General features: G+C 54.4%; 1 protein-coding gene across 1 annotated transcript; it reads right to left on the bottom strand.

Moving 5' to 3' along the window:
- Window positions 1-2,901: 2,901 nt before the first annotated feature.
- On the bottom strand, window positions 2,902-19,820 carry LOC144591776 (uncharacterized; the record flags this gene model as incomplete). The annotated part of the gene is made up of 10 exons (XM_078395798.1): window positions 2,902-3,880; window positions 6,642-7,281; window positions 7,399-7,514; window positions 9,458-9,967; window positions 11,548-12,420; window positions 14,001-14,873; window positions 16,454-16,645; window positions 16,727-17,326; window positions 18,907-19,546; window positions 19,664-19,820. Coding segments are annotated over 10 exons (5,114 nt in total), but the record flags the coding sequence as incomplete, so codon positions are not given.
- Between the last annotated feature and the right edge of the window lie 2,536 nt (window positions 19,821-22,356).

Raw genomic sequence — 22,356 nt, forward strand, 5'->3', positions numbered from 1 at the left:
ACACGATGACCAATGTTATTCACTTCGCCTGTCAGTGGTCATGATGTTTTGGCTGATGTCAATTAAACACACTCACCCTTTATGTCAAATCTTCCTTGCATTTTGAATGTATTTGTGCAGACTGTAATAATAATAATATTTCATTGAATTTATTAATTATCGGAAGCAGCACATATTACCATTAGTTTAATTATGGGCAGTGTTCAGCATGATTATTGAAGGAAATTAAAGAGTTAGAGCAAAGATAGACACAAAAAGCTGGAGCGACTAGGCTTGTATACACTGGAATTTAGAAGGACGAGAGGGGATCTTATCGAAACGTATAAGATTATTAAGGGGTTGGACACGTTAGAGGCAGGAAACATGTTCCCAATGTTGGGGGAGTCCAGAACCAGGGGCCACACAGTTTAAGAATAAGGGGTCGGCCATTTAGAACGGAGATGAGGAAAAACTTTTTCAGTCAGAGAGTTGTAAATCTGTGGAATTCTCTGCCTCAGAAGGCAGTGGAGGCCAATTCTCTGAATGCATTCAAGAGAGAGCTGGATAGAGCTCTTAAGGATAGCGGAGTCAGGGGGTACGGGGAGAGGGCAGGAATGATTGGGAATGATCAGCCATGATCACATTGAATGGCGGTGCTGTCTCGAAGGGCCGAACGGCCTCCTCCTGCACCTATTATCTATTGTCTATTGTAAAAACCTGGAGCAACTCAGCGGGTCAGGCAGCATCTCTGGAGAGAAGGTATGGGTCTCGTCCCCGAAACGTTACCCGTTCCTTCTCTCCAGAGATGCTGCCTGACCCGCTGAGTTGCTCCAGCTTTTTATGTCTGCCTTCGATTTAAACCAGTGTTTTTCCGGACACATCGAGATATAACAAGTGTAGGTACAACATCACCAGGTGAAAACAGGGAACTGCAGGTACTGGTTTATGAGAGAGGGAAGGGGAAAAAGACACAAAGTGCTGGAGTAACTCTGAAGGTCAGGCGGCATCTCTGGAGTGGGTCAACGTACGATGAGCGTTTGTGGGCACTGGGCCTGTACTCGCTGGAGTTTGGAAGGATGAGGGGGGGGACCTCATTGAGACTCACAGAATAGTGAGCGGCCCTGGATAGAGTGGGTGTGGAGAGGATGTTTCCACTAGTGGGAGAGTCTAGGACCAGAGGGCACAGCCTCAGAATTAAAGGACGTTCCTTTAGGAAGATAATTAGGGGATTGGACACATTAGAGGCAGATAACATGTTCCCAATGTTGGGGGAGTCCAGAACAAGGGGCCACAGTTTAAGAATAAGGGGTAGGCCATTTAGAACGGAGATGAGGAAGAACTTTTTCAGTCAGAGGGTGGTGAAGGTGTGGAATTCTCTGCCTCAGAAGGCAGTGGAGGCCAGTTCGTTGGATGCTTTCAGAGAGAGCTGGATAGAGCTCTTAAGGATAGCGGAGTGAGGGGGTATGGGGAGAAGGCAGGAACGGGGTACTGATTGAGAGTGATCAGCCATGATCGCATTGAATGGCGGTGCGTACAGGCTCGAAGGGCTGAATGGCCTCCTCCTGCACCTATTGTCTATTGTCTATTGAAGGAGTTCAGGAAGAATTTCTTCAGTCAGAGGGTGGTGAATCTGTGGGATTCTTTGCCAAGTCAGTTGATATTGTTAATGCATATTTAATATATATTCTTTACGGGTGTCAGGGGTTACGGGGAGAAGGCAGGAGAATGGGGTTGGGAGGGAGAGATAGATCGGCCATGATTGAATGGCGGAGTAGACTTGATGGGCCGAATGGCCTAATTCTGCTCCTATCACTTATGATCTTATAAGGATACGTGGCGTTTCGGTTGAAACCCTTCTTCAGACTGATTGTGAGGGTGGGGGGGTGGGGGGGGTTGGGGGAGGGGGGTGGGGGGGTTGGGGGAGGGGGGGTGGGGGGGGGTGGAAGAGAGAAGTGGCAAGACAAACTCTGGTGGGTAAGAGGATGAAATGGAGGGGGGGAGGGTGAGACTGAAGGTGTGAGACAAAAGTATTGGAGATACATGGAACTGCAGATGCTGACTTGTACAAAAAAAGACACAAAGTGCTGGAGTAACTAAGATGCAAAGAACTGCAGATGCTGGTTTATACAAAAAAAGACACAAAGTGCTGGAGTAACTCAGAGATCAAGGAACTGCAGTATAAAAAAAAGACACAAAGTGCTGGAGTAACTAAGATGCCAAGAACTGCAGGTGATGGTTTATACAAAAAAAGATACAAAGTGCTGGAGTAACATGGAGATAGAACTGCATGAGTGGGTTTAGGCAAAAAAGACACAAAGTGCTGGAGTAATTTGGAGGCAGAAAGAACTGCAGATGTGGGTTTAGCCAAAAAAAGACGCAATGTGCTGGAGTAACTCAGATACATGGAACTGCAGGGGATGGTTTATACAAAAAAAGACACAAAGTGCTGGAGTAACTTGGAGATAGACAGAACTGCAGATGGGGGTTTAGGCAAAAAAAGGCACAAAGCTCTGGAGTAACTAAAATGGAAAGAATTGCAGATGCTGGTTTATACAAAAAAAGACACAAAGTGGAGGAGTAATTTGGAGATAGAAAGAACTGCAGATGCTGATTTATACAAAAAAAGACACAAAGTGCTGGAGTAACTTGTAGACAGAATGAACTGCAGATGTGGGTTTAGGCAAAAAAGACACAAAGTGCTGGAGTAACTAAGATACAAAGAATTGCAGGTGATGGTTTACACAAAAAAAAGATACAAAGTGCTGGAGTAACAAGGAGATAGAACTGCAGGAGTGGGTTTAGGCAAAAAAGACACAAAGTGCTGGAGTAATTTGGAGATAGAAAGAATTGCAGGTGATGGTTTATGCACAAAAAGACACAAAGTGCTGGAGTAACTAAGATGCAAAGAACTGCAGGTGCTGGTTTACACAAAAAAAGATACAAAGTGCTGGAGTAACATGGAGATAGAACTGCAGAAGTGGGTTTAGGCAAAAAAGACACAAAGTGCTGGAGTAAGTCAGAGATCAAGGAACTGCAGTACAAAAAAAAGACACAAAGTGCTGGAGTAACTCAGATACATGGAACTGCAGGTGATGGTTTATGCAAAAAAAGATACAAAGTGCTGGAGTAACTAAGATGGAAAGAACTGCAGATGCTGGTTTATACAAAAAAAGATACAAAGTGCTGGAGTAACTCAGATACATGGAACTGCAGGTGATGGTTTAGGCAAAAAAGACACAAAGTGCTGGAGTAACTTGGAGATAGAAAGAACTGCAGGTGAGGGTTTAGGCAAAGAGTGCTGGAGTAACAGGGGGTGGGGCAGCATCTCTGGGGAGGGGTTGGTCTGGGGGCTCGTGGACCACCCAGGCCTCCTGCAGTGGTGGGCCTCTCACTGGGAGCTGGTGAAGGTGTCTGCCTCTCCCTGTGTGGGACTGCCCGCATACCCCCGGTCGCCCAGCAGGGGGGTCAGCTCCACCGCACCGGGGCCTGGGCCTGGTCTGGGGCCTGGGCCTAGGCCGAGGCCTGGGCCTGGTCTGGGGCCTGGGCCTAGGCCGAGGCCTGGGCTGGGAGGTGGGTAGACCTGCCGCAGGTCGGGCAGCACCAGGCTGTATCGGACCAGCCTGACCCCCCGCCCATGACGCTTCAGGGGCCTGCAGAGCCGACGGTAGAAGCCGAGTGTGTAGAAGGAGAGGCCGCAGAGCGGCAGGGCCACGAGGGACAGGGCCAGGCCGTGGAGAAGTAGCAGCGGCCAGCAGTCCCCTCGCCTCCCCCTCGGCGCCAGGAGAAGGCCGGACCCCCTCGCCCACGCCATGAAGGGGCCGTCGACAGGCTTGGCCGCGCCGGGCAAGGCCTGGGTGGTCGAGGGTGGCAAGGATGTCGGCGGGTTGTCCGGGCAATGGGCCTGCAAGGCAAGGCAAGGCAAGGCAAGGCAAGGCAAGTTTATTCACACGGCACAGTTCAGCAACAAGGCAATTCAAAGTGGTTCACATCGACCGACTAACACTCAGGGCCCAACTTACTCAGCGTCATCACTTTGGTGCCAATGGGAGGAGTTTCATTGGAATCGTGTTATGTTTATAAGTTACTCACGTTTATAATGTTTAAATCTATCTCCTAGTGAGGGAGGGGGGAGGGTGGGTTGAGGGGGATGGAGTGGGGGGAGGGAAAGGAAGGGAGGGAGGAGAGGGGAGGGAGGGGGAGGAGGGAGGGGTGGGGGTGGGGGTGGAAGGAGGGGAGGGGGAAAGGAGGGGAGAGAGAGGGTGGGGAGGGATGGAGGGTGGGGGAGGGAAGGTGGAGGGAGGGGGAGGGGAGGGGAAGAGGGGAGGGGGAGGGAGGGAGGGGGGGAGAGAGGGATGGAGGGAGGGGGGAGAGGGTGGTGGGGGTAGGGGTGGAAGGGGGGAGTGGAAGGGGGAGGTGGAGGAAGGGAGGGAGGGGGAAAGGAGGGGAGAGAGAGGTGGAGCAGAAGAGGGAAGGGGGAGGGAGTGGGGGAGGGAGGGAGGGGGGAGAGGTTGGCGGAGGTTGGGGAGGAAGGGGAGGAAGAGGAGGGGTGGGGAGGAGGGAGGAGTGGGGGTGGGGGAGGAAGGAGGGGAGAGGGGAAGGGGGGAGGGAGGAGGGAGGAGAGAGGATAAGGGGGGTTGGTGGGGATGGGTTGGGGTAGGGGAAGGGGGAGGGGGAGAAGGGAGGGGAGGAAGGGAGGGAGAGGGGAGGGAGGGGGAAAGGATGGGGAGGAGGGATGGAGGGGTGGGGGGTGAAGGGTGGAGGGAGGGGGAAAGGAGGGGGGAAAGAGGGGGAGGGGAAGAGGGATGGAGGGAGGGGGAGGGAAGGGTGGAGGGAGGGGGGAGGTGGAGGAGGGGAGGGAGGGGGGGAAGGAGGGGGGAGAGAGGTGGAGGGGAAGGGGGAGGGAGTAGGGGAGGAGGGAGGGGGGGAGGGAGTGGGGGAGGAGGGAGGGGGAGGAGGGGGGGAGGGGAGGGGGAATTGGAGGAAGGGAGGGAGGGGGAAAGGAGGGGGGAAAGAGGGGGAGGGAGTGGGGAGGGGAGGAGGGAGGGAAAGGTGGAAGGGGGGAAGGGGAAGGTCCACTTGATCTAGTAAACCATTAAAGAGCAGTTAAAAGCACTCAAAAAACATTAAAGAGAATAGAAAATAAAAACAAACTAAAATACAATAAGACAGGTATGAAACACAATAATAAACGTTACAGGTGCAGTGTAAGAAATGAATAACTATTTGATTTAATAAAGGGCAGCGTCAAACAGAAAAGTCTTCAGCCTCGATTGTAAAGAACTGAGAGTTGCCGCGATCCTAGACAACAGACAATTGGTGCAGGAGGAGGCCATTCGGCCCTTCGAGCCTGTACGCACCGCCATTCAATGAGATCATGGCTGATCATTCTCAATCAGTACCCCGTTCCTGCCTTCTCCCCCATACCCCCTGACTCCGCTATCCTTAAGAGCTCTATCCAGCTCTCTCTTGAATGCATTCAGAGAATTGGCCTCCACTGCCTTCTGAGGCAGAGAATTCCACAGATTCACAACTCTCTGACTGAAAAAGTTTTTCCTCATCTCCGTTCTAAATGGCCTACCCCTTATTCTTAAACTGTGTGTGGCCCCTGGTTCTGGACTCCCCCAACATTGGGAACATGTTTCCTGCCTCTAACGTGTCCAACCTCTTAATAATCTTATACGTTTCGATAAGATCCCCTCTCATCCTTCTAAATTCCAGTGTATACAAGCCTAGTCGCTCCAGTCTTTCGACATACGACAGTCCCGCCATTCCGGGAATTAACCTGGTGAACCTACGCTGCACGCCCTCAATAGCAAGAATATCCTTCCTCAAATTTGGAGACCACAGTTTAGAAGCATGAGAGGGGATCTTATAGAGACCTACAAAATTATAAAAGGACTGGACAAGCTAGATGCAGGAAAAATGTTCCCAATGTTGGGCGAGTCCAGAACCAGGGGCCACACACACACAGTCTAACAATAAAGGGGAGGCCATTTAAAACTGAGGTGAGAAGGAACTTTTTACAACCCAGAGAGTTGTGAATTTGTGGAATTCTCTGCCACAGAGGGCAGTGGAGGCCAAATCACTGGATGGATTTAAGAGAGATTTTTTTTAGATTTAGAGATATAGCGCAGAAACAGGCCCTTCGGCCCACCGGGTCCGCGCCGCCCAGCGATCCCCGCACACTAACACTATCCTACACCCACTAGGGACAATGTTTACATTTGCCCAGCCAATTAACCTACAAACCTGTACGTCTTTGGAGTGTGGGAGGAAACCGAAGATCTCGGAGAAAACCCACGCAGGTCACGGGGAGAACGTACAAACTCCGTACAGACGGCGCCCGTAGTCGGGATCGAACCTGAGTCACCGGCGCTGCATTCGCTGTAAGGCGGCAACTCTACCGCTGCACCACCGTGCTGCACTAGGGGCTAGTGGAATCAAGGGATATGGGGAGAAGGCAGGTACGGGTTACTGATTGTGGACGATCAGTCGTGATCACAACGAGTGGCGGTGCGTACAGGCTCGAAGGGCCGAATGGCCTCCTCCTGCACCTGTTGTCTGTGCTTCTATGTTTCTAACCCTTGATATATTCTGAAGGTAAGAGTGGGCTGACTTTGTAACTGTGGCTTCGTTAGGCTGTTGACATTCAGGTCACTCACCAGAGGGAGGCGCACCAGGGGCACGCCGTTCAGCCTGAGGGGGGCGCTGCAGACAGCGGCGGTCTCGTCCGCGGCTCCATCGGCGCCGCGCAACTTCCCCGGATTGGCCCGGATCCACCGGGCCAGGTGGCGGTGGCGCCCGTCGCAGTTCCAGGGGTTGCCGTAGAGGGCGAGGCGGGCAGGGGTGGCGTTCTGGAGGAGGGAGGGCGGGAGGGAGGGGAGGAGGTTGTGGGAGAGGTCCAGCTCCTCCAGGTGGCCCAGGTCGTCTGCGGCCTCGCTGGGGAGTTGGCGGATGAGGTTGGAGGCCAGGTTGAGGCGGCGCAGGTTGTGGAGCGGGTGGAAGATGCGGGGGGTGAGGCGAGCGAGGGCATTGCCCCGGATGCTGAGCTCGCTCAGGTTGTCCAAGCCCTCCAGCGCCCCCTGCTGGAGGCGGCCGATCCGGTTGCCGTCCAGGATCAGCTTCCTGAGGCCGGGCAGCGAGCGCCCCAGGTCGGGCACGGCGGTCAGGGCGTTGTAGGAGAGGTCCAGCTCCTCCACGGGGAACAGCGGCCTCCCGCCCTCCAGGCGCCCCAGCCCGTTGCGGGAGAGGTCGAGGTGGCGCAGCTTGCCGAGGCTCCCGAACGAGTCGAGGGAGACGGTGCTGATGGAGTTGGAGGACAAGAGGAGGATCTCGGTGTCGTCCGGGAGGGAGGGGGGGACGGACTGGAGGGACCGGTGGCTGCAGTTCAGGCCCACCTTCCCCGCCCGGCCCGCCAACGGCTCGCACACGGCCCAGGGTGGGCGGGCGGTCAGTGGCCCGGCGCTGGGGCTGCTGGGACTCCCACTGGTGCCGCCCGCCGCGGCCGTGGTCTGGAAGGGGAAGGTCCACTTGATCTAGTAAACCATTAAAGAGCAGTTAAAAGCACTCAAAAAACATTAAAGAGAATAGAAAATAAAAACAAACTAAAATACAATAAGACAGGTATGAAACACAATAATAAACGTTACAGGTGCAGTGTAAGAAATGAATAACTATTTGATTTAATAAAGGGCAGCGTCAAACAGAAAAGTCTTCAGCCTCGATTGTAAAGAACTGAGAGTTGCCGCGATCCTAGACAATAGACAATTGGTGCAGGAGGAGGCCATTCGGCCCTTCGAGCCTGTACGCACCGCCATTCAATGTGATCACGGCTGATCATTCTCAATCAGTACCCCGTTTCTGCCTTCTCCCCCATACCCCCTGACTCCGCTATCCTTAAGAGCTCTATCTAGCTCTCTCTTGAATGCATTCAGAGAATTGGACTCCACTGCCTTCTGAGGCAGAGAATTCCACAGATTCACAACTCTCTGACTGAAAAAGTTTTTCCTCATCTCCGTTCTAAATGGCCGACCCCTTATTCTTAAACTGTGTGGCCCCTGGTTCTGGACTCCCCCAACATTGGGAACGTGTTTCCTGCCTCTAACGTGTCCAACCCCTTAATAATCTTATACGTTTCGATAAGATCCCCTCTCATCCTTCTAAATTCCAGTGTATACAAGCCCAGTCGCTCCAGTCTTTCAACATACGACAGTCCCGCCATTCCGGGAATTAACCTAGTGAACCTACGCTGCACGCCCTCAATAGCAAGAATATCCTTCCTGAAATTTGGAGACCACAGTTTAGAAGCATGAGAGGGGATCTTATAGAGACCTACAAAATTATAAAAGGACTGGACAAGCTAGATGCAGGAAAAATGTTCGCAATGTTGGGGGAGTCAAGAACCAGGGGCCACACACACACAGTCTAAGAATAAAGGGGAGGCCATTTAAAACTGAGGTGAGAAGGAACTTTTTACAACCCAGAGAGTTGTGAATTTGTGGAATTCTCTGCCACAGAGGGCAGTGGAGGCCAAATCACTGGATGGATTTAAGAGAGATTTTTTTTAGATTTAGAGATATAGCGCAGAAACAGGCCCTTCGGCCCACCGGGTCCGTGCCGCCCAGCGATCCCCGCACATTAACACTATCCTACACCCATTAGGGACAATGTTTACATTTGCCCAGCCAATTAACCTACAAACCTGTACGTCTTTGGAGTGTGGGAGGAAACCGAAGATCTCGGAGAAAACCCACGCAGGTCACGGGGAGAACGTACAAACTCCGTACAGACGGCGCCCGTAGTCGGGATCGAACCTGAGTCACCGGCGCTGCATTCGCTGTAAGGCGGCAACTCTACCGCTGCACCACCGTGCTGCACTAGGGGCTAGTGGAATCAAGGGATATGGGGAGAAGGCAGGTACGGGTTACTGATTGTGGACGATCAGTCGTGATCACAACGAGTGGCGGTGCGTACAGGCTCGAAGGGCCGAATGGCCTCCTCCTGCACCTGTTGTCTGTGCTTCTATGTTTCTAACCCTTGATATATTCTGAAGGTAAGAGTGGGCTGACTTTGTAACTGTGGCTTCGTTAGGCTGTTGACATTCAGGTCACTCACCAGAGGGAGGCGCACCAGGGGCACGCCGTTCAGACTGAGGGGGGCGCTGCAGACAGCGGCGGTCTCGTCCGCGGCTCCATCGGCGCCGCGCAACTTCCCCGGATTGGCCCGGATCCACCGGGCCAGGTGGCGGTGGCGCCCGTCGCAGTTCCAGGGGTTGCCGTAGAGGGCGAGGCGGGCAGGGGTGGCGTTACGGAGGAGGGAGGGCGGGAGGGAGGGGAGGAGGTTGTGGGAGAGGTCCAGCTCCTCCAGGTGGCCCAGGTCGTCCGCGACCTCGCTGGGGAGTTGGCGGATGAGGTTGGAGGCCAGGTCGAGGCGGCGCAGGTTGTGGAGCGGGTGGAAGATGCGGGGGGGGGAGGCGAGCGAGGGCGTTGCCCCGGATGCTGAGCTCGCTCAGGTTGTCCAAGCCCTCCAGCGCCCCCTGCTGGAGGCGGCCGATCCGGTTGCCGTCCAGGATCAGCTTCCTGAGGCCGGGCAGCGCGCGCCCCAGGTCGGGCACGGCGGTCAGGGCGTTGTAGGAGAGGTCCAGCTCCTCCAGGGGGAACAGCGGCCGCCCGCCCTCCAGGCGCCCCAGCCCGTTGCGGGAGAGGTCGAGGTGGCGCAGCTTGCCGAGGCTCCCGAACGAGTCGAGGGAGACGGTGCTGATGGAGTTGGAGGACAAGAGGAGGATCTCGGTGTCGTCCGGGAGGGAGGGGGGGACGGACTGGAGGGACCGGTGGCTGCAGTTCAGGCCCACCTTCCCCGCCCGGCCCGCCAACGGCTCGCACACGGCCCAGGGTGGGCGGGCGGTCAGTGGCCCGGCGCTGGGGCTGCTGGGACTCCCACTGGTGCCGCCCGCCGCGGCCGTGGTCTGGAAGGGGAAGGTCCACTTGATCTAGTAAACCATTAAAGAGCAGTTAAAAGCACTCAAAAAACATTAAAGAGAATAGAAAATAAAAACAAACTAAAATACAATAAGACAGGTATGAAACACAATAATAAACGTTACAGGTGCAGTGTAAGAAATGAATAACTATTTGATTTAATAAAGGGCAGCGTCAAACAGAAAAGTCTTCAGCCTCGATTGTAAAGAACTGAGAGTTGCCGCGATCCTAGACAATAGACAATTGGTGCAGGAGGAGGCCATTCGGCCCTTCGAGCCTGTACGCACCGCCATTCAATGTGATCACGGCTGATCATTCTCAATCAGTACCCCGTTTCTGCCTTCTCCCCCATACCCCCTGACTCCGCTATCCTTAAGAGCTCTATCTAGCTCTCTCTTGAATGCATTCAGAGAATTGGACTCCACTGCCTTCTGAGGCAGAGAATTCCACAGATTCACAACTCTCTGACTGAAAAAGTTTTTCCTCATCTCCGTTCTAAATGGCCGACCCCTTATTCTTAAACTGTGTGTGGCCCCTGGTTCTGGACTCCCCCAACATAGGGAACGTGTTTCCTGCCTCTAACGTGTCCAACCCCTTAATAATCTTATACGTTTCGATAAGATCCCCTCTCATCCTTCTAAATTCCAGTGTATACAAGCCCAGTCGCTCCAGTCTTTCAACATACGACAGTCCCGCCATTCCGGGAATTAACCTAGTGAACCTACGCTGCACGCCCTCAATAGCAAGAATATCCTTCCTCAAATTTGGAGACCACAGTTTAGAAGCATGAGAGGGGATCTTATAGAGACCTACAAAATTATAAAAGGACTGGACAAGCTAGATGCAGGAAAAATGTTCCCAATGTTGGGGGAGTCCAGAACCAGGGGCCACACACACACAGTCTAACAATAAAGGGGAGGCCATTTAAAACTGAGGTGAGAAGGAACTTTTTCCACCCAGAGAGTTGTGAATTTGTGGAATTCTCTGCCACAGAGGGCAGTGGAGGCCAAATCACTGGATGGATTTAAGAGAGATTTTTTTTAGATTTAGAGATATAGCGCAGAAACAGGCCCTTCGGCCCACCGGGTCCGTGCCGCCCAGCGATCCCCGCACATCAACACTATCCTACACTCACTAGGGACAATTTTTACATTTGCCCAGCCAATTAACCTACAAACCTGTACGTCTTTGGAGTGTGGGAGGAAACCGAAGATCTCGGAGAAAACCCACGCAGGTCACGGGGAGAACGTACAAACTCCGTACAGACGGCGCCCGTAGTCGGGATCGAACCTGAGTCACCGGCGCTGCATTCGCTGTAAGGCGGCAACTCTACCGCTGCGCCACCGTGCCGCCCTAGGGGCTAGTGGAATCAAGGGATATGGGGAGAAGGCAGGTACGGGTTACTGATTGTGGACGATCAGTCGTGATCACAACGAGTGGCGGTGCGTACAGGCTCGAAGGGCCGAATGGCCTCCTCCTGCACCTGTTGTCTGTGCTTCTATGTTTCTAACCCTTGATATATTCTGAAGGTAAGAGTGGGCTGACTTTGTAACTGTGGCTTCGTTAGGCTGTTGACATTCAGGTCACTCACCAGAGGGAGGCGCACCAGGGGCACGCCGTTCAGCCTGAGGGGGGCGCTGCAGACAGCGGCGGTCTCGTCCGCGGCTCCATCGGCGCCGCGCAACTTCCCCGGATTGGCCCGGATCCACCGGGCCAGGTGGCGGTGGCGCCCGTCGCAGTTCCAGGGGTTGCCGTAGAGGGCGAGGCGGGCAGGGGTGGCGTTCTGGAGGAGGGAGGGCGGGAGGGAGGGGAGGAGGTTGTGGGAGAGGTCCAGCTCCTCCAGGTGGCCCAGGTCGTCTGCGGCCTCGCTGGGGAGTTGGCGGATGAGGTTGGAGGCCAGGTTGAGGCGGCGCAGGTTGTGGAGCGGGTGGAAGATGCGGGGGGTGAGGCGAGCGAGGGCATTGCCCCGGATGCTGAGCTCGCTCAGGTTGTCCAAGCCCTCCAGCGCCCCCTGCTGGAGGCGGCCGATCCGGTTGCCGTCCAGGATCAGCTTCCTGAGGCCGGGCAGCGAGCGCCCCAGGTCGGGCACGGCGGTCAGGGCGTTGTAGGAGAGGTCCAGCTCCTCCACGGGGAACAGCGGCCTCCCGCCCTCCAGGCGCCCCAGCCCGTTGCGGGAGAGGTCGAGGTGGCGCAGCTTGCCGAGGCTCCCGAACGAGTCGAGGGAGACGGTGCTGATGGAGTTGGAGGACAAGAGGAGGATCTCGGTGTCGTCCGGGAGGGAGGGGGGGACGGACTGGAGGGACCGGTGACTGCAGTTCAGGCCCACCTTCCCCGCCCGGCCCGCCAACGGCTCGCACACGGCCCAGGGTGGGCGGGCGGTCAGTGGCCCGGCGCTGGGGCTGCTGGGACTCCCACTGGTGCCGCCCGCCGCGGCCGTGGTCTGGAAGGGGAAGGTCCACTTGATCTAGTAAACCATTAAAGAGCAGTTAAAAGCACTCAAAAAACATTAAAGAGAATAGAAAATAAAAACAAACTAAAATACAATAAGACAGGTATGAAACACAATAATAAACGTTACAGGTGCAGTGTAAGAAATGAATAACTATTTGATTTAATAAAGGGCAGCGTCAAACAGAAAAGTCTTCAGCCTCGATTGTAAAGAACTGAGAGTTGCCGCGATCCTAGACAATAGACAATTGGTGCAGGAGGAGGCCATTCGGCCCTTCGAGCCTGTACGCACCGCCATTCAATGTGATCACGGCTGATCATTCTCAATCAGTACCCCGTTTCTGCCTTCTCCCCCATACCCCCTGACTCCGCTATCCTTAAGAGCTCTATCCAGCTCTCTCTTGAATGCATTCAGAGAATTGGACTCCACTGCCTTCTGAGGCAGAGAATTCCACAGATTCACAACTCTCTGACTGAAAAAGTTTTTCCTCATCTCCGTTCTAAATGGCCGACCCCTTATTCTTAAACTGTGTGTGGCCCCTGGTTCTGGACTCCCCCAACATTGGGAACGTGTTTCCTGCCTCTAACGTGTCCAACCCCTTAATAATCTTATACGTTTCGATAAGATCCCCTCTCATCCTTCTAAATTCCAGTGTATACAAGCCCAGTCGCTCCAGTCTTTCAACATACGACAGTCCCGCCATTCCGGGAATTAACCTGGTGAACCTACGCTGCACGCCCTCAATAGCAAGAATATCCTTCCTGAAATTTGGAGACCACAGTTTAGAAGCATGAGAGGGGATCTTATAGAGACCTACAAAATTATAAAAGGACTGGACAAGCTAGATGCAGGAAAAATGTTCCCAATGTTGGGCGAGTCCAGAACCAGGGGCCACACACACACAGTCTAACAATAAAGGGGAGGCCATTTAAAACTGAGGTGGGAAGGAACTTTTTCCACCCAGAGAGTTGTGAATTTGTGGAATTCTCTGCCACAGAGGGCAGTGGAGGCCAAATCACTGGATGGATTTAAGAGAGATTTTTTTTAGATTTAGAGATATAGCGCAGAAACAGGCCCTTCGGCCCACCGGGTCCGTGCCGCCCAGCGATCCCCGCACACTAACACTATCCTACACTCACTAGGGACAATTTTTACATTTGCCCAGCCAATTAACCGACAAACCTGTACGTCTTTGGAGTGTGGGAGGAAACCGAAGATCTCGGAGAAAACCCACGCAGGTCACGGGGAGAACGTACAAACTCCGTACAGACGGCGCCCGTAGTCGGGATCGAACCTGAGTCACCGGCGCTGCATTCGCTGTAAGGCGGCAACTCTACCGCTGCGCCACCGTGCCGCCCTAGGGGCTAGTGGAATCAAGGGATATGGGGAGAAGGCAGGTACGGGTTACTGATTGTGGACGATCAGTCGTGATCACAACGAGTGGCGGTGCGTACAGGCTCGAAGGGCCGAATGGCCTCCTCCTGCACCTGTTGTCTGTGCTTCTATGTTTCTAACCCTTGATATATTCTGAAGGTAAGAGTGGGCTGACTTTGTAACTGTGGCTTCGTTAGGCTGTTGACATTCAGGTCACTCACCAGAGGGAGGCGCACCAGGGGCACGCCGTTCAGCCTGAGGGGGGCGCTGCAGACAGCGGCGGTCTCGTCCGCGGCTCCATCGGCGCCGCGCAACTTCCCCGGATTGGCCCGGATCCACCGGGCCAGGTGGCGGTGGCGCCCGTCGCAGTTCCAGGGGTTGCCGTAGAGGGCGAGGCGGGCAGGGGTGGCGTTCTGGAGGAGGGAGGGCGGGAGGGAGGGGAGGAGGTTGTGGGAGAGGTCCAGCTCCTCCAGGTGGCCCAGGTCGTCTGCGGCCTCGCTGGGGAGTTGGCGGATGAGGTTGGAGGCCAGGTTGAGGCGGCGCAGGTTGTGGAGCGGGTGGAAGATGCGGGGGGTGAGGCGAGCGAGGGCATTGCCCCGGATGCTGAGCTCGCTCAGGTTGTCCAAGCCCTCCAGCGCCCCCTGCTGGAGGCGGCCGATCCGGTTGCCGTCCAGGATCAGCTTCCTGAGGCCGGGCAGCGAGCGCCCCAGGTCGGGCACGGCGGTCAGGGCGTTGTAGGAGAGGTCCAGCTCCTCCACGGGGAACAGCGGCCTCCCGCCCTCCAGGCGCCCCAGCCCGTTGCGGGAGAGGTCGAGGTGGCGCAGCTTGCCGAGGCTCCCGAACGAGTCGAGGGAGACGGTGCTGATGGAGTTGGAGGACAAGAGGAGGATCTCGGTGTCGTCCGGGAGGGAGGGGGGGACGGACTGGAGGGACCGGTGACTGCAGTTCAGGCCCACCTTCCCCGCCCGGCCCGCCAACGGCTCGCACACGGCCCAGGGTGGGCGGGCGGTCAGTGGCCCGGCGCTGGGGCTGCTGGGACTCCCACTGGTGCCGCCCGCCGCGGCCGTGGTCTGGAAGGGGAAGGTCCACTTGATCTAGTAAACCATTAAAGAGCAGTTAAAAGCACTCAAAAAACATTAAAGAGAATAGAAAATAAAAACAAACTAAAATACAATAAGACAGGTATGAAACACAATAATAAACGTTACAGGTGCAGTGTAAGAAATGAATAACTATTTGATTTAATAAAGGGCAGCGTCAAACAGAAAAGTCTTCAGCCTCGATTGTAAAGAACTGAGAGTTGCCGCGATCCTAGACAATAGACAATTGGTGCAGGAGGAGGCCATTCGGCCCTTCGAGCCTGTACGCACCGCCATTCAATGTGATCACGGCTGATCATTCTCAATCAGTACCCCGTTTCTGCCTTCTCCCCCATACCCCCTGACTCCGCTATCCTTAAGAGCTCTATCCAGCTCTCTCTTGAATGCATTCAGAGAATTGGACTCCACTGCCTTCTGAGGCAGAGAATTCCACAGATTCACAACTCTCTGACTGAAAAAGTTTTTCCTCATCTCCGTTCTAAATGGCCGACCCCTTATTCTTAAACTGTGTGTGGCCCCTGGTTCTGGACTCCCCCAACATTGGGAACGTGTTTCCTGCCTCTAACGTGTCCAACCCCTTAATAATCTTATACGTTTCGATAAGATCCCCTCTCATCCTTCTAAATTCCAGTGTATACAAGCCCAGTCGCTCCAGTCTTTCAACATACGACAGTCCCGCCATTCCGGGAATTAACCTGGTGAACCTACGCTGCACGCCCTCAATAGCAAGAATATCCTTCCTGAAATTTGGAGACCACAGTTTAGAAGCATGAGAGGGGATCTTATAGAGACCTACAAAATTATAAAAGGACTGGACAAGCTAGATGCAGGAAAAATGTTCCCAATGTTGGGCGAGTCCAGAACCAGGGGCCACACACACACAGTCTAACAATAAAGGGGAGGCCATTTAAAACTGAGGTGGGAAGGAACTTTTTCCACCCAGAGAGTTGTGAATTTGTGGAATTCTCTGCCACAGAGGGCAGTGGAGGCCAAATCACTGGATGGATTTAAGAGAGATTTTTTTTAGATTTAGAGATATAGCGCAGAAACAGGCCCTTCGGCCCACCGGGTCCGTGCCGCCCAGCGATCCCCGCACACTAACACTATCCTACACTCACTAGGGACAATTTTTACATTTGCCCAGCCAATTAACCGACAAACCTGTACGTCTTTGGAGTGTGGGAGGAAACCGAAGATCTCGGAGAAAACCCACGCAGGTCACGGGGAGAACGTACAAACTCCGTACAGACGGCGCCCGTAGTCGGGATCGAACCTGAGTCACCGGCGCTGCATTCGCTGTAAGGCGGCAACTCTACCGCTGCGCCACCGTGCCGCCCTAGGGGCTAGTGGAATCAAGGGATATGGGGAGAAGGCAGGTACGGTTTACTGATTGTGGACGATCAGCCGTGATCACAACGAGTGGCGGTGCGTACAGGCTCGAAGGGCCGAATGGCCTCCTCCTGCACCTGTTGTCTGTGCTTCTATGTTTCTAACCCTTGATATATTCTGAAGGTAAGAGTGGGCTGACTTTGTAACTGTGGCTTCGTTAGGCTGTTGACATTCAGGTCACTCACCAGAGGGAGGCGCACCAGGGGCACGCCGTTCAGCCTGAGGGGGGCGCTGCAGACAGCGGCGGTCTCGTCCGCGGCTCCATCGGCGCCGCGCAACTTCCCCGGATTGGCCCGGATCCACCGGGCCAGGTGGCGGTGGCGCCCGTCGCAGTTCCAGGGGTTGCCGTAGAGGGCGAGGCGGGCAGGGGTGGCGTTCTGGAGGAGGGAGGGCGGGAGGGAGGGGAGGAGGTTGTGGGAGAGGTCCAGCTCCTCCAGGTGGCCCAGGTCGTCCGCGGCCTCGCTGGGGAGTTGGCGGATGAGGTTGGAGGCCAGGTTGAGGCGGCGCAGGTTGTGGAGCGGGTGGAAGATGCGGGGGGTGAGGCGAGCGAGGGCATTGCCCCGGATGCTGAGCTCGCTCAGGTTGTCCAAGCCCTCCAGCGCCCCCTGCTGGAGGCGGCCGATCCGGTTGCCGTCCAGGATCAGCTTCCTGAGGCCGGGCAGCGAGCGCCCCAGGTCGGGCACGGCGGTCAGGGCGTTGTAGGAGAGGTCCAGCTCCTCCACGGGGAACAGCGGCCTCCCGCCCTCCAGGCGCCCCAGCCCGTTGCGGGAGAGGTCGAGGTGGCGCAGCTTGCCGAGGCTCCCGAACGAGTCGAGGGAGACGGTGCTGATGGAGTTGGAGGACAAGAGGAGGATCTCGGTGTCGTCCGGGAGGGAGGGGGGGACGGACTGGAGGGACCGGTGGCTGCAGTTCAGGCCCACCTTCCCCGCCCGGCCCGCCAACGGCTCGCACACGGCCCAGGGTGGGCGGGCGGTCAGTGGCCCGGCGCTGGGGCTGCTGGGACTCCCACTGGTGCCGCCCGCCGCGGCCGTGGTCTGGAAGGGGAAGGTCCACTTGATCTAGTAAACCATTAAAGAGCAGTTAAAAGCACTCAAAAAACATTAAAGAGAATAGAAAATAAAAACAAACTAAAATACAATAAGACCGGTATGAAACACAATAATAAACGTTACAGGTGCAGTGTAAGAAATGAATAACTATTTGATTTAATAAAGGGCAGCGTCAAACAGAAAAGTCTTCAGCCTCGATTGTAAAGAACTGAGAGTTGCCGCGATCCTAGACAATAGACAATTGGTGCAGGAGGAGGCCATTCGGCCCTTCGAGCCTGTACGCACCGCCATTCAATGTGATCACGGCTGATCATTCTCAATCAGTACCCCGTTTCTGCCTTCTCCCCCATACCCCCTGACTCCGCTATCCTTAAGAGCTCTATCTAGCTCTCTCTTGAATGCATTCAGAGAATTGGACTCCACTGCCTTCTGAGGCAGAGAATTCCACAGATTCACAACTCTCTGACTGAAAAAGTTTTTCCTCATCTCCGTTCTAAATGGCCGACCCCTTATTCTTAAACTGTGTGTGGCCCCTGGTTCTGGACTCCCCCAACATAGGGAACGTGTTTCCTGCCTCTAACGTGTCCAACCCCTTAATAATCTTATACGTTTCGATAAGATCCCCTCTCATCCTTCTAAATTCCAGTGTATACAAGCCCAGTCGCTCCAGTCTTTCAACATACGACAGTCCCGCCATTCCGGGAATTAACCTAGTGAACCTACGCTGCACGCCCTCAATAGCAAGAATATCCTTCCTCAAATTTGGAGACCACAGTTTAGAAGCATGAGAGGGGATCTTATAGAGACCTACAAAATTATAAAAGGACTGGACAAGCTAGATGCAGGAAAAATGTTCCCAATGTTGGGGGAGTCCAGAACCAGGGGCCACACACACACAGTCTAACAATAAAGGGGAGGCCATTTAAAACTGAGGTGAGAAGGAACTTTTTCCACCCAGAGAGTTGTGAATTTGTGGAATTCTCTGCCACAGAGGGCAGTGGAGGCCAAATCACTGGATGGATTTAAGAGAGATTTTTTTTAGATTTAGAGATATAGCGCAGAAACAGGCCCTTCGGCCCACCGGGTCCGCGCCGCCCAGCGATCCCCGCACACTAACACTATCCTACACTCACTAGGGACAATTTTTACATTTGCCCAGCCAATTAACCTACAAACCTGTACGTCTTTGGAGTGTGGGAGGAAACCGAAGATCTCGGAGAAAACCCACGCAGGTCACGGGGAGAACGTACAAACTCCGTACAGACGGCGCCCGTAGTCGGGATCGAACCTGAGTCACCGGCGCTGCATTCGCTGTAAGGCGGCAACTCTACCGCTGCGCCACCGTGCCGCCCTAGGGGCTAGTGGAATCAAGGGATATGGGGAGAAGGCAGGTACGGGTTACTGATTGTGGACGATCAGCCGTGATCACAACGAGTGGCGGTGCGTACAGGCTCGAAGGGCCGAATGGCCTCCTCCTGCACCTGTTGTCTGTGCTTCTATGTTTCTAACCCTTGATATATTCTGAAGGTAAGAGTGGGCTGACTTTGTAACTGTGGCTTCGTTAGGCTGTTGACATTCAGGTCACTCACCAGAGGGAGGCGCACCAGGGGCACGCCGTTCAGCCTGAGGGGGGCGCTGCAGACAGCGGCGGTCTCGTCCGCGGCTCCATCGGCGCCGCGCAACTTCCCCGGATTGGCCCGGATCCACCGGGCCAGGTGGCGGTGGCGCCCGTCGCAGTTCCAGGGGTTGCCGTAGAGGGCGAGGCGGGCAGGGGTGGCGTTCTGGAGGAGGGAGGGCGGGAGGGAGGGGAGGAGGTTGTGGGAGAGGTCCAGCTCCTCCAGGTGGCCCAGGTCGTCTGCGGCCTCGCTGGGGAGTTGGCGGATGAGGTTGGAGGCCAGGTTGAGGCGGAGCAGGTTGTGGAGCGGGTGGAAGATGCGGGGGGTGAGGCGAGCGAGGGCATTGCCCCGGATGCTGAGCTCGCTCAGGTTGTCCAAGCCCTCCAGCGCCCCCTGCTGGAGGCGGCCGATCCGGTTGCCGTCCAGGATCAGCTTCCTGAGGCCGGGCAGCGCGCGCCCCAGGTCGGGCACGGCGGTCAGGGCGTTGTAGGAGAGGTCCAGCTCCTCCACGGGGAACAGCGGCCTCCCGCCCTCCAGGCGCCCCAGCCCGTTGCGGGAGAGGTCGAGGTGGCGCAGCTTGCCGAGGCTCCCGAACGAGTCGAGGGAGACGGTGCTGATGGAGTTGGAGGACAAGAGGAGGATCTCGGTGTCGTCCGGGAGGGAGGGGGGGACGGACTGGAGGGACCGGTGGCTGCAGTTCAGGCCCACCTTCCCCGCCCGGCCCGCCAACGGCTCGCACACGGCCCAGGGTGGGCGGGCGGTCAGTGGCCCGGCGCTGGGGCTGCTGGGACTCCCACTGGTGCCGCCCGCCGCGGCCGTGGTCTGGGTGGTGGTGACGGGGCAGAGTTGCCCGATGGTGAGGTTAATGATGGGCCAGTCCTGCCACACTGTGGGCGATGCACAGACCACACTCTCTGAGTCAGGCTGACCCACGTACCTGCAACACACACACACACACACACACACACACACACACACACACACACACACACACACACACACACACACACACACACACACACACACACACACACACACACACACACACACACACACACACACACACACACACACACACACACACACACACACACACACACACACACACACACACACACACACACACAATGTGGGTAGAGTTGAGGAGTTGTAAAGGTAAGTAGACACTAGTGTGAGTTATCTCCAGGCCCCCAAACAGTAGCCTGGATACAGGGTGCAAGTTACAGCAGGAGTTAACATTGGCTCGGTGTTGGGGCTGCAACTGGTTTATAGATATGTGAAGAGAAAAAGACTAGTTAAGACAAATGTAGGTCCCTTGCAGTCGGAAACAGGTGAATTGATCATAGGAAACAAGGAGATGGCAAACCAATTGAACAACTACTTTGGTTCTGTCTTCACTAAGGAAGACATAAACAATCTGCCGGAAATAGCAGGGGACCGGGGATCTAACGAGATGGAGGAACTGAGGGTAATCCAGGTTAGTCGGGAAGTGGGGTTAGGTAAATTAAATGGATTAAAGGCCGATAAATCCCCAGGGCCAGATAGGCTGCATCCCAGAGTGCTTAAGGAAGTAGCCTCAGAAATAGTGGATGCATTAGTGATAATTTTTCAAAACTCTTTAGATTCTGGAGCAGTTCCTGAGGATTGGAGGGTAGCTAATGTTATCCCACTTTTTAAAAAGGGAGGGAGAGAGAAAACGGGGAATTATAGCCCAGTTAGCCTGACATCGGTGGTGGGGAAAATGCTGGAGTCAATTATTAAAGAGGTAATAACGGCGCATTTGGATAGCAGTAAAAGGATTGGTCCAAGTCAGCATGGATTTACGAAGGGGAAATCCTACTTGACTAATCTTCGGGGATTTTTTGAGGATATGACAAGTAAAATGGGTGAAGGGGAGCCAGTGGATGTAGTGTATCTAGACTTTCAGAAAGCCTTTGATAAGGTCCCACACGGGAGGTTGGTGAGCAAAATTAGAGCACAGGGTATTGGGGGTAGGGTGTTGAGGTGGAGAGAGAATTGGTTGGCAGACAGGAAGCAAAGAGTAGGAGTAAACGGGTCCTTTTCAGAATGGCAGGCAGTGGCGAGTGGAGTGCCGCAAGGCTCGGTGTTGGGGCAGCAACTGTTTACAATATATATTAATGATTTGGACGAGGGAATTGAATGCAACATCTCTAAGTTTGCAGATGACACGAAGCTGGGTGGCAGTGTTAGCTGTGAGGAGGATGCTAGGAGGCTGCAGAGTGACTTGGATAGATTAGGAGAGTGGGCAAATGCATGGCAGATGCAATATAATGTGGATAAATGTGAGGTTATCCACTTTGGCGGCAAGAACAGGAAAGCAGAGTATTACCTGAATGATGGCCGATTAGGAAAAGGGGAGATGCAACGTGACCTGGGTGTCATGGTGCACCAGTCATTGAAAGCAAGCGTGCAGGTGCAGCAGGCAGTGAAGAAAGCCAATGGTATGTTAGCATTCATAGCGAGGGGATTTGAGTTTAGGAGCAGGGAGGTTCTGCTGCAGTTGTACAGGGCCTTGGTGAGACCGCACCTGGAGTATTGTGTACAGTTTTGGTCTCCGAATCTGAGGAAAGACATTCTAGCCTTAGAGGGAGTACAGAGAAGGTTCACCAGATTGATCCCTGGGATGGCAGGACTTTCATATGAAAACAGACTGGATAGACTGGGCTTGTACTCGCTGGAATTTAGAAGACTGAGGGGGGATCTTATAGAAACATATAAAATTCTTAAGGGGTTGGAGAGGCTAGATGTTTAGGAAGATTGTTCCCGATGTTGGGGGAGTCCAGAGCCAGGGGTCACAGCTTAAGGATAAGGGGGACGTCTTTTAGGACCGAGATGAGAAAACATTTCTTCACACAGAGGGTGGTGAATCTGTGGAATTCTCTGGCACAGAAGGTAGTTGAGGCCAGTTCATTGGCTATATTTAAGAGGGAGTTAGATGTGGCCCTTGTGGCTAAAGGGATCAGGGGGTATGGAGAGAAGGCAGGTACGGGATACTGAGTTGGATGATCAGCCATGATCATATTGAATTGCGGTGCGTACAGGCTCGAAGGGCCAAATGGCCTCCTCCTGCACCTATTTTCTATGTTTCTATGTTTCTATCCCTGGGATGGCGGGACTGTCACATGAGGAAAGATTTGAAAGACTGGGCTTGTATTCACTGGAGTTTAGAAGGATGAGAGGGGATATTATAGAAACATATAAAATTATAAAAGGATTGGACAAGCTGGATGCAGGAATAATGTTCCCAATGTTGGGGGAGTCCAGAACCAGGGGCCACACACACACAGTCTAAGAATAAAGGGGAGGCCATTTAAAACTGAGGAGGGATGAAACGTTTTCACCCAGAGAGTTGTGAATTTGTGGGATTCTCTGCCACAGAGGGCAGTGGAGGCCAAATCACTG

This window comes from Rhinoraja longicauda, unplaced genomic scaffold (assembly GCF_053455715.1).
Source record: "Rhinoraja longicauda isolate Sanriku21f unplaced genomic scaffold, sRhiLon1.1 Scf001837, whole genome shotgun sequence".
Taxonomy (NCBI): Eukaryota; Metazoa; Chordata; class Chondrichthyes; order Rajiformes; family Arhynchobatidae; genus Rhinoraja; species Rhinoraja longicauda.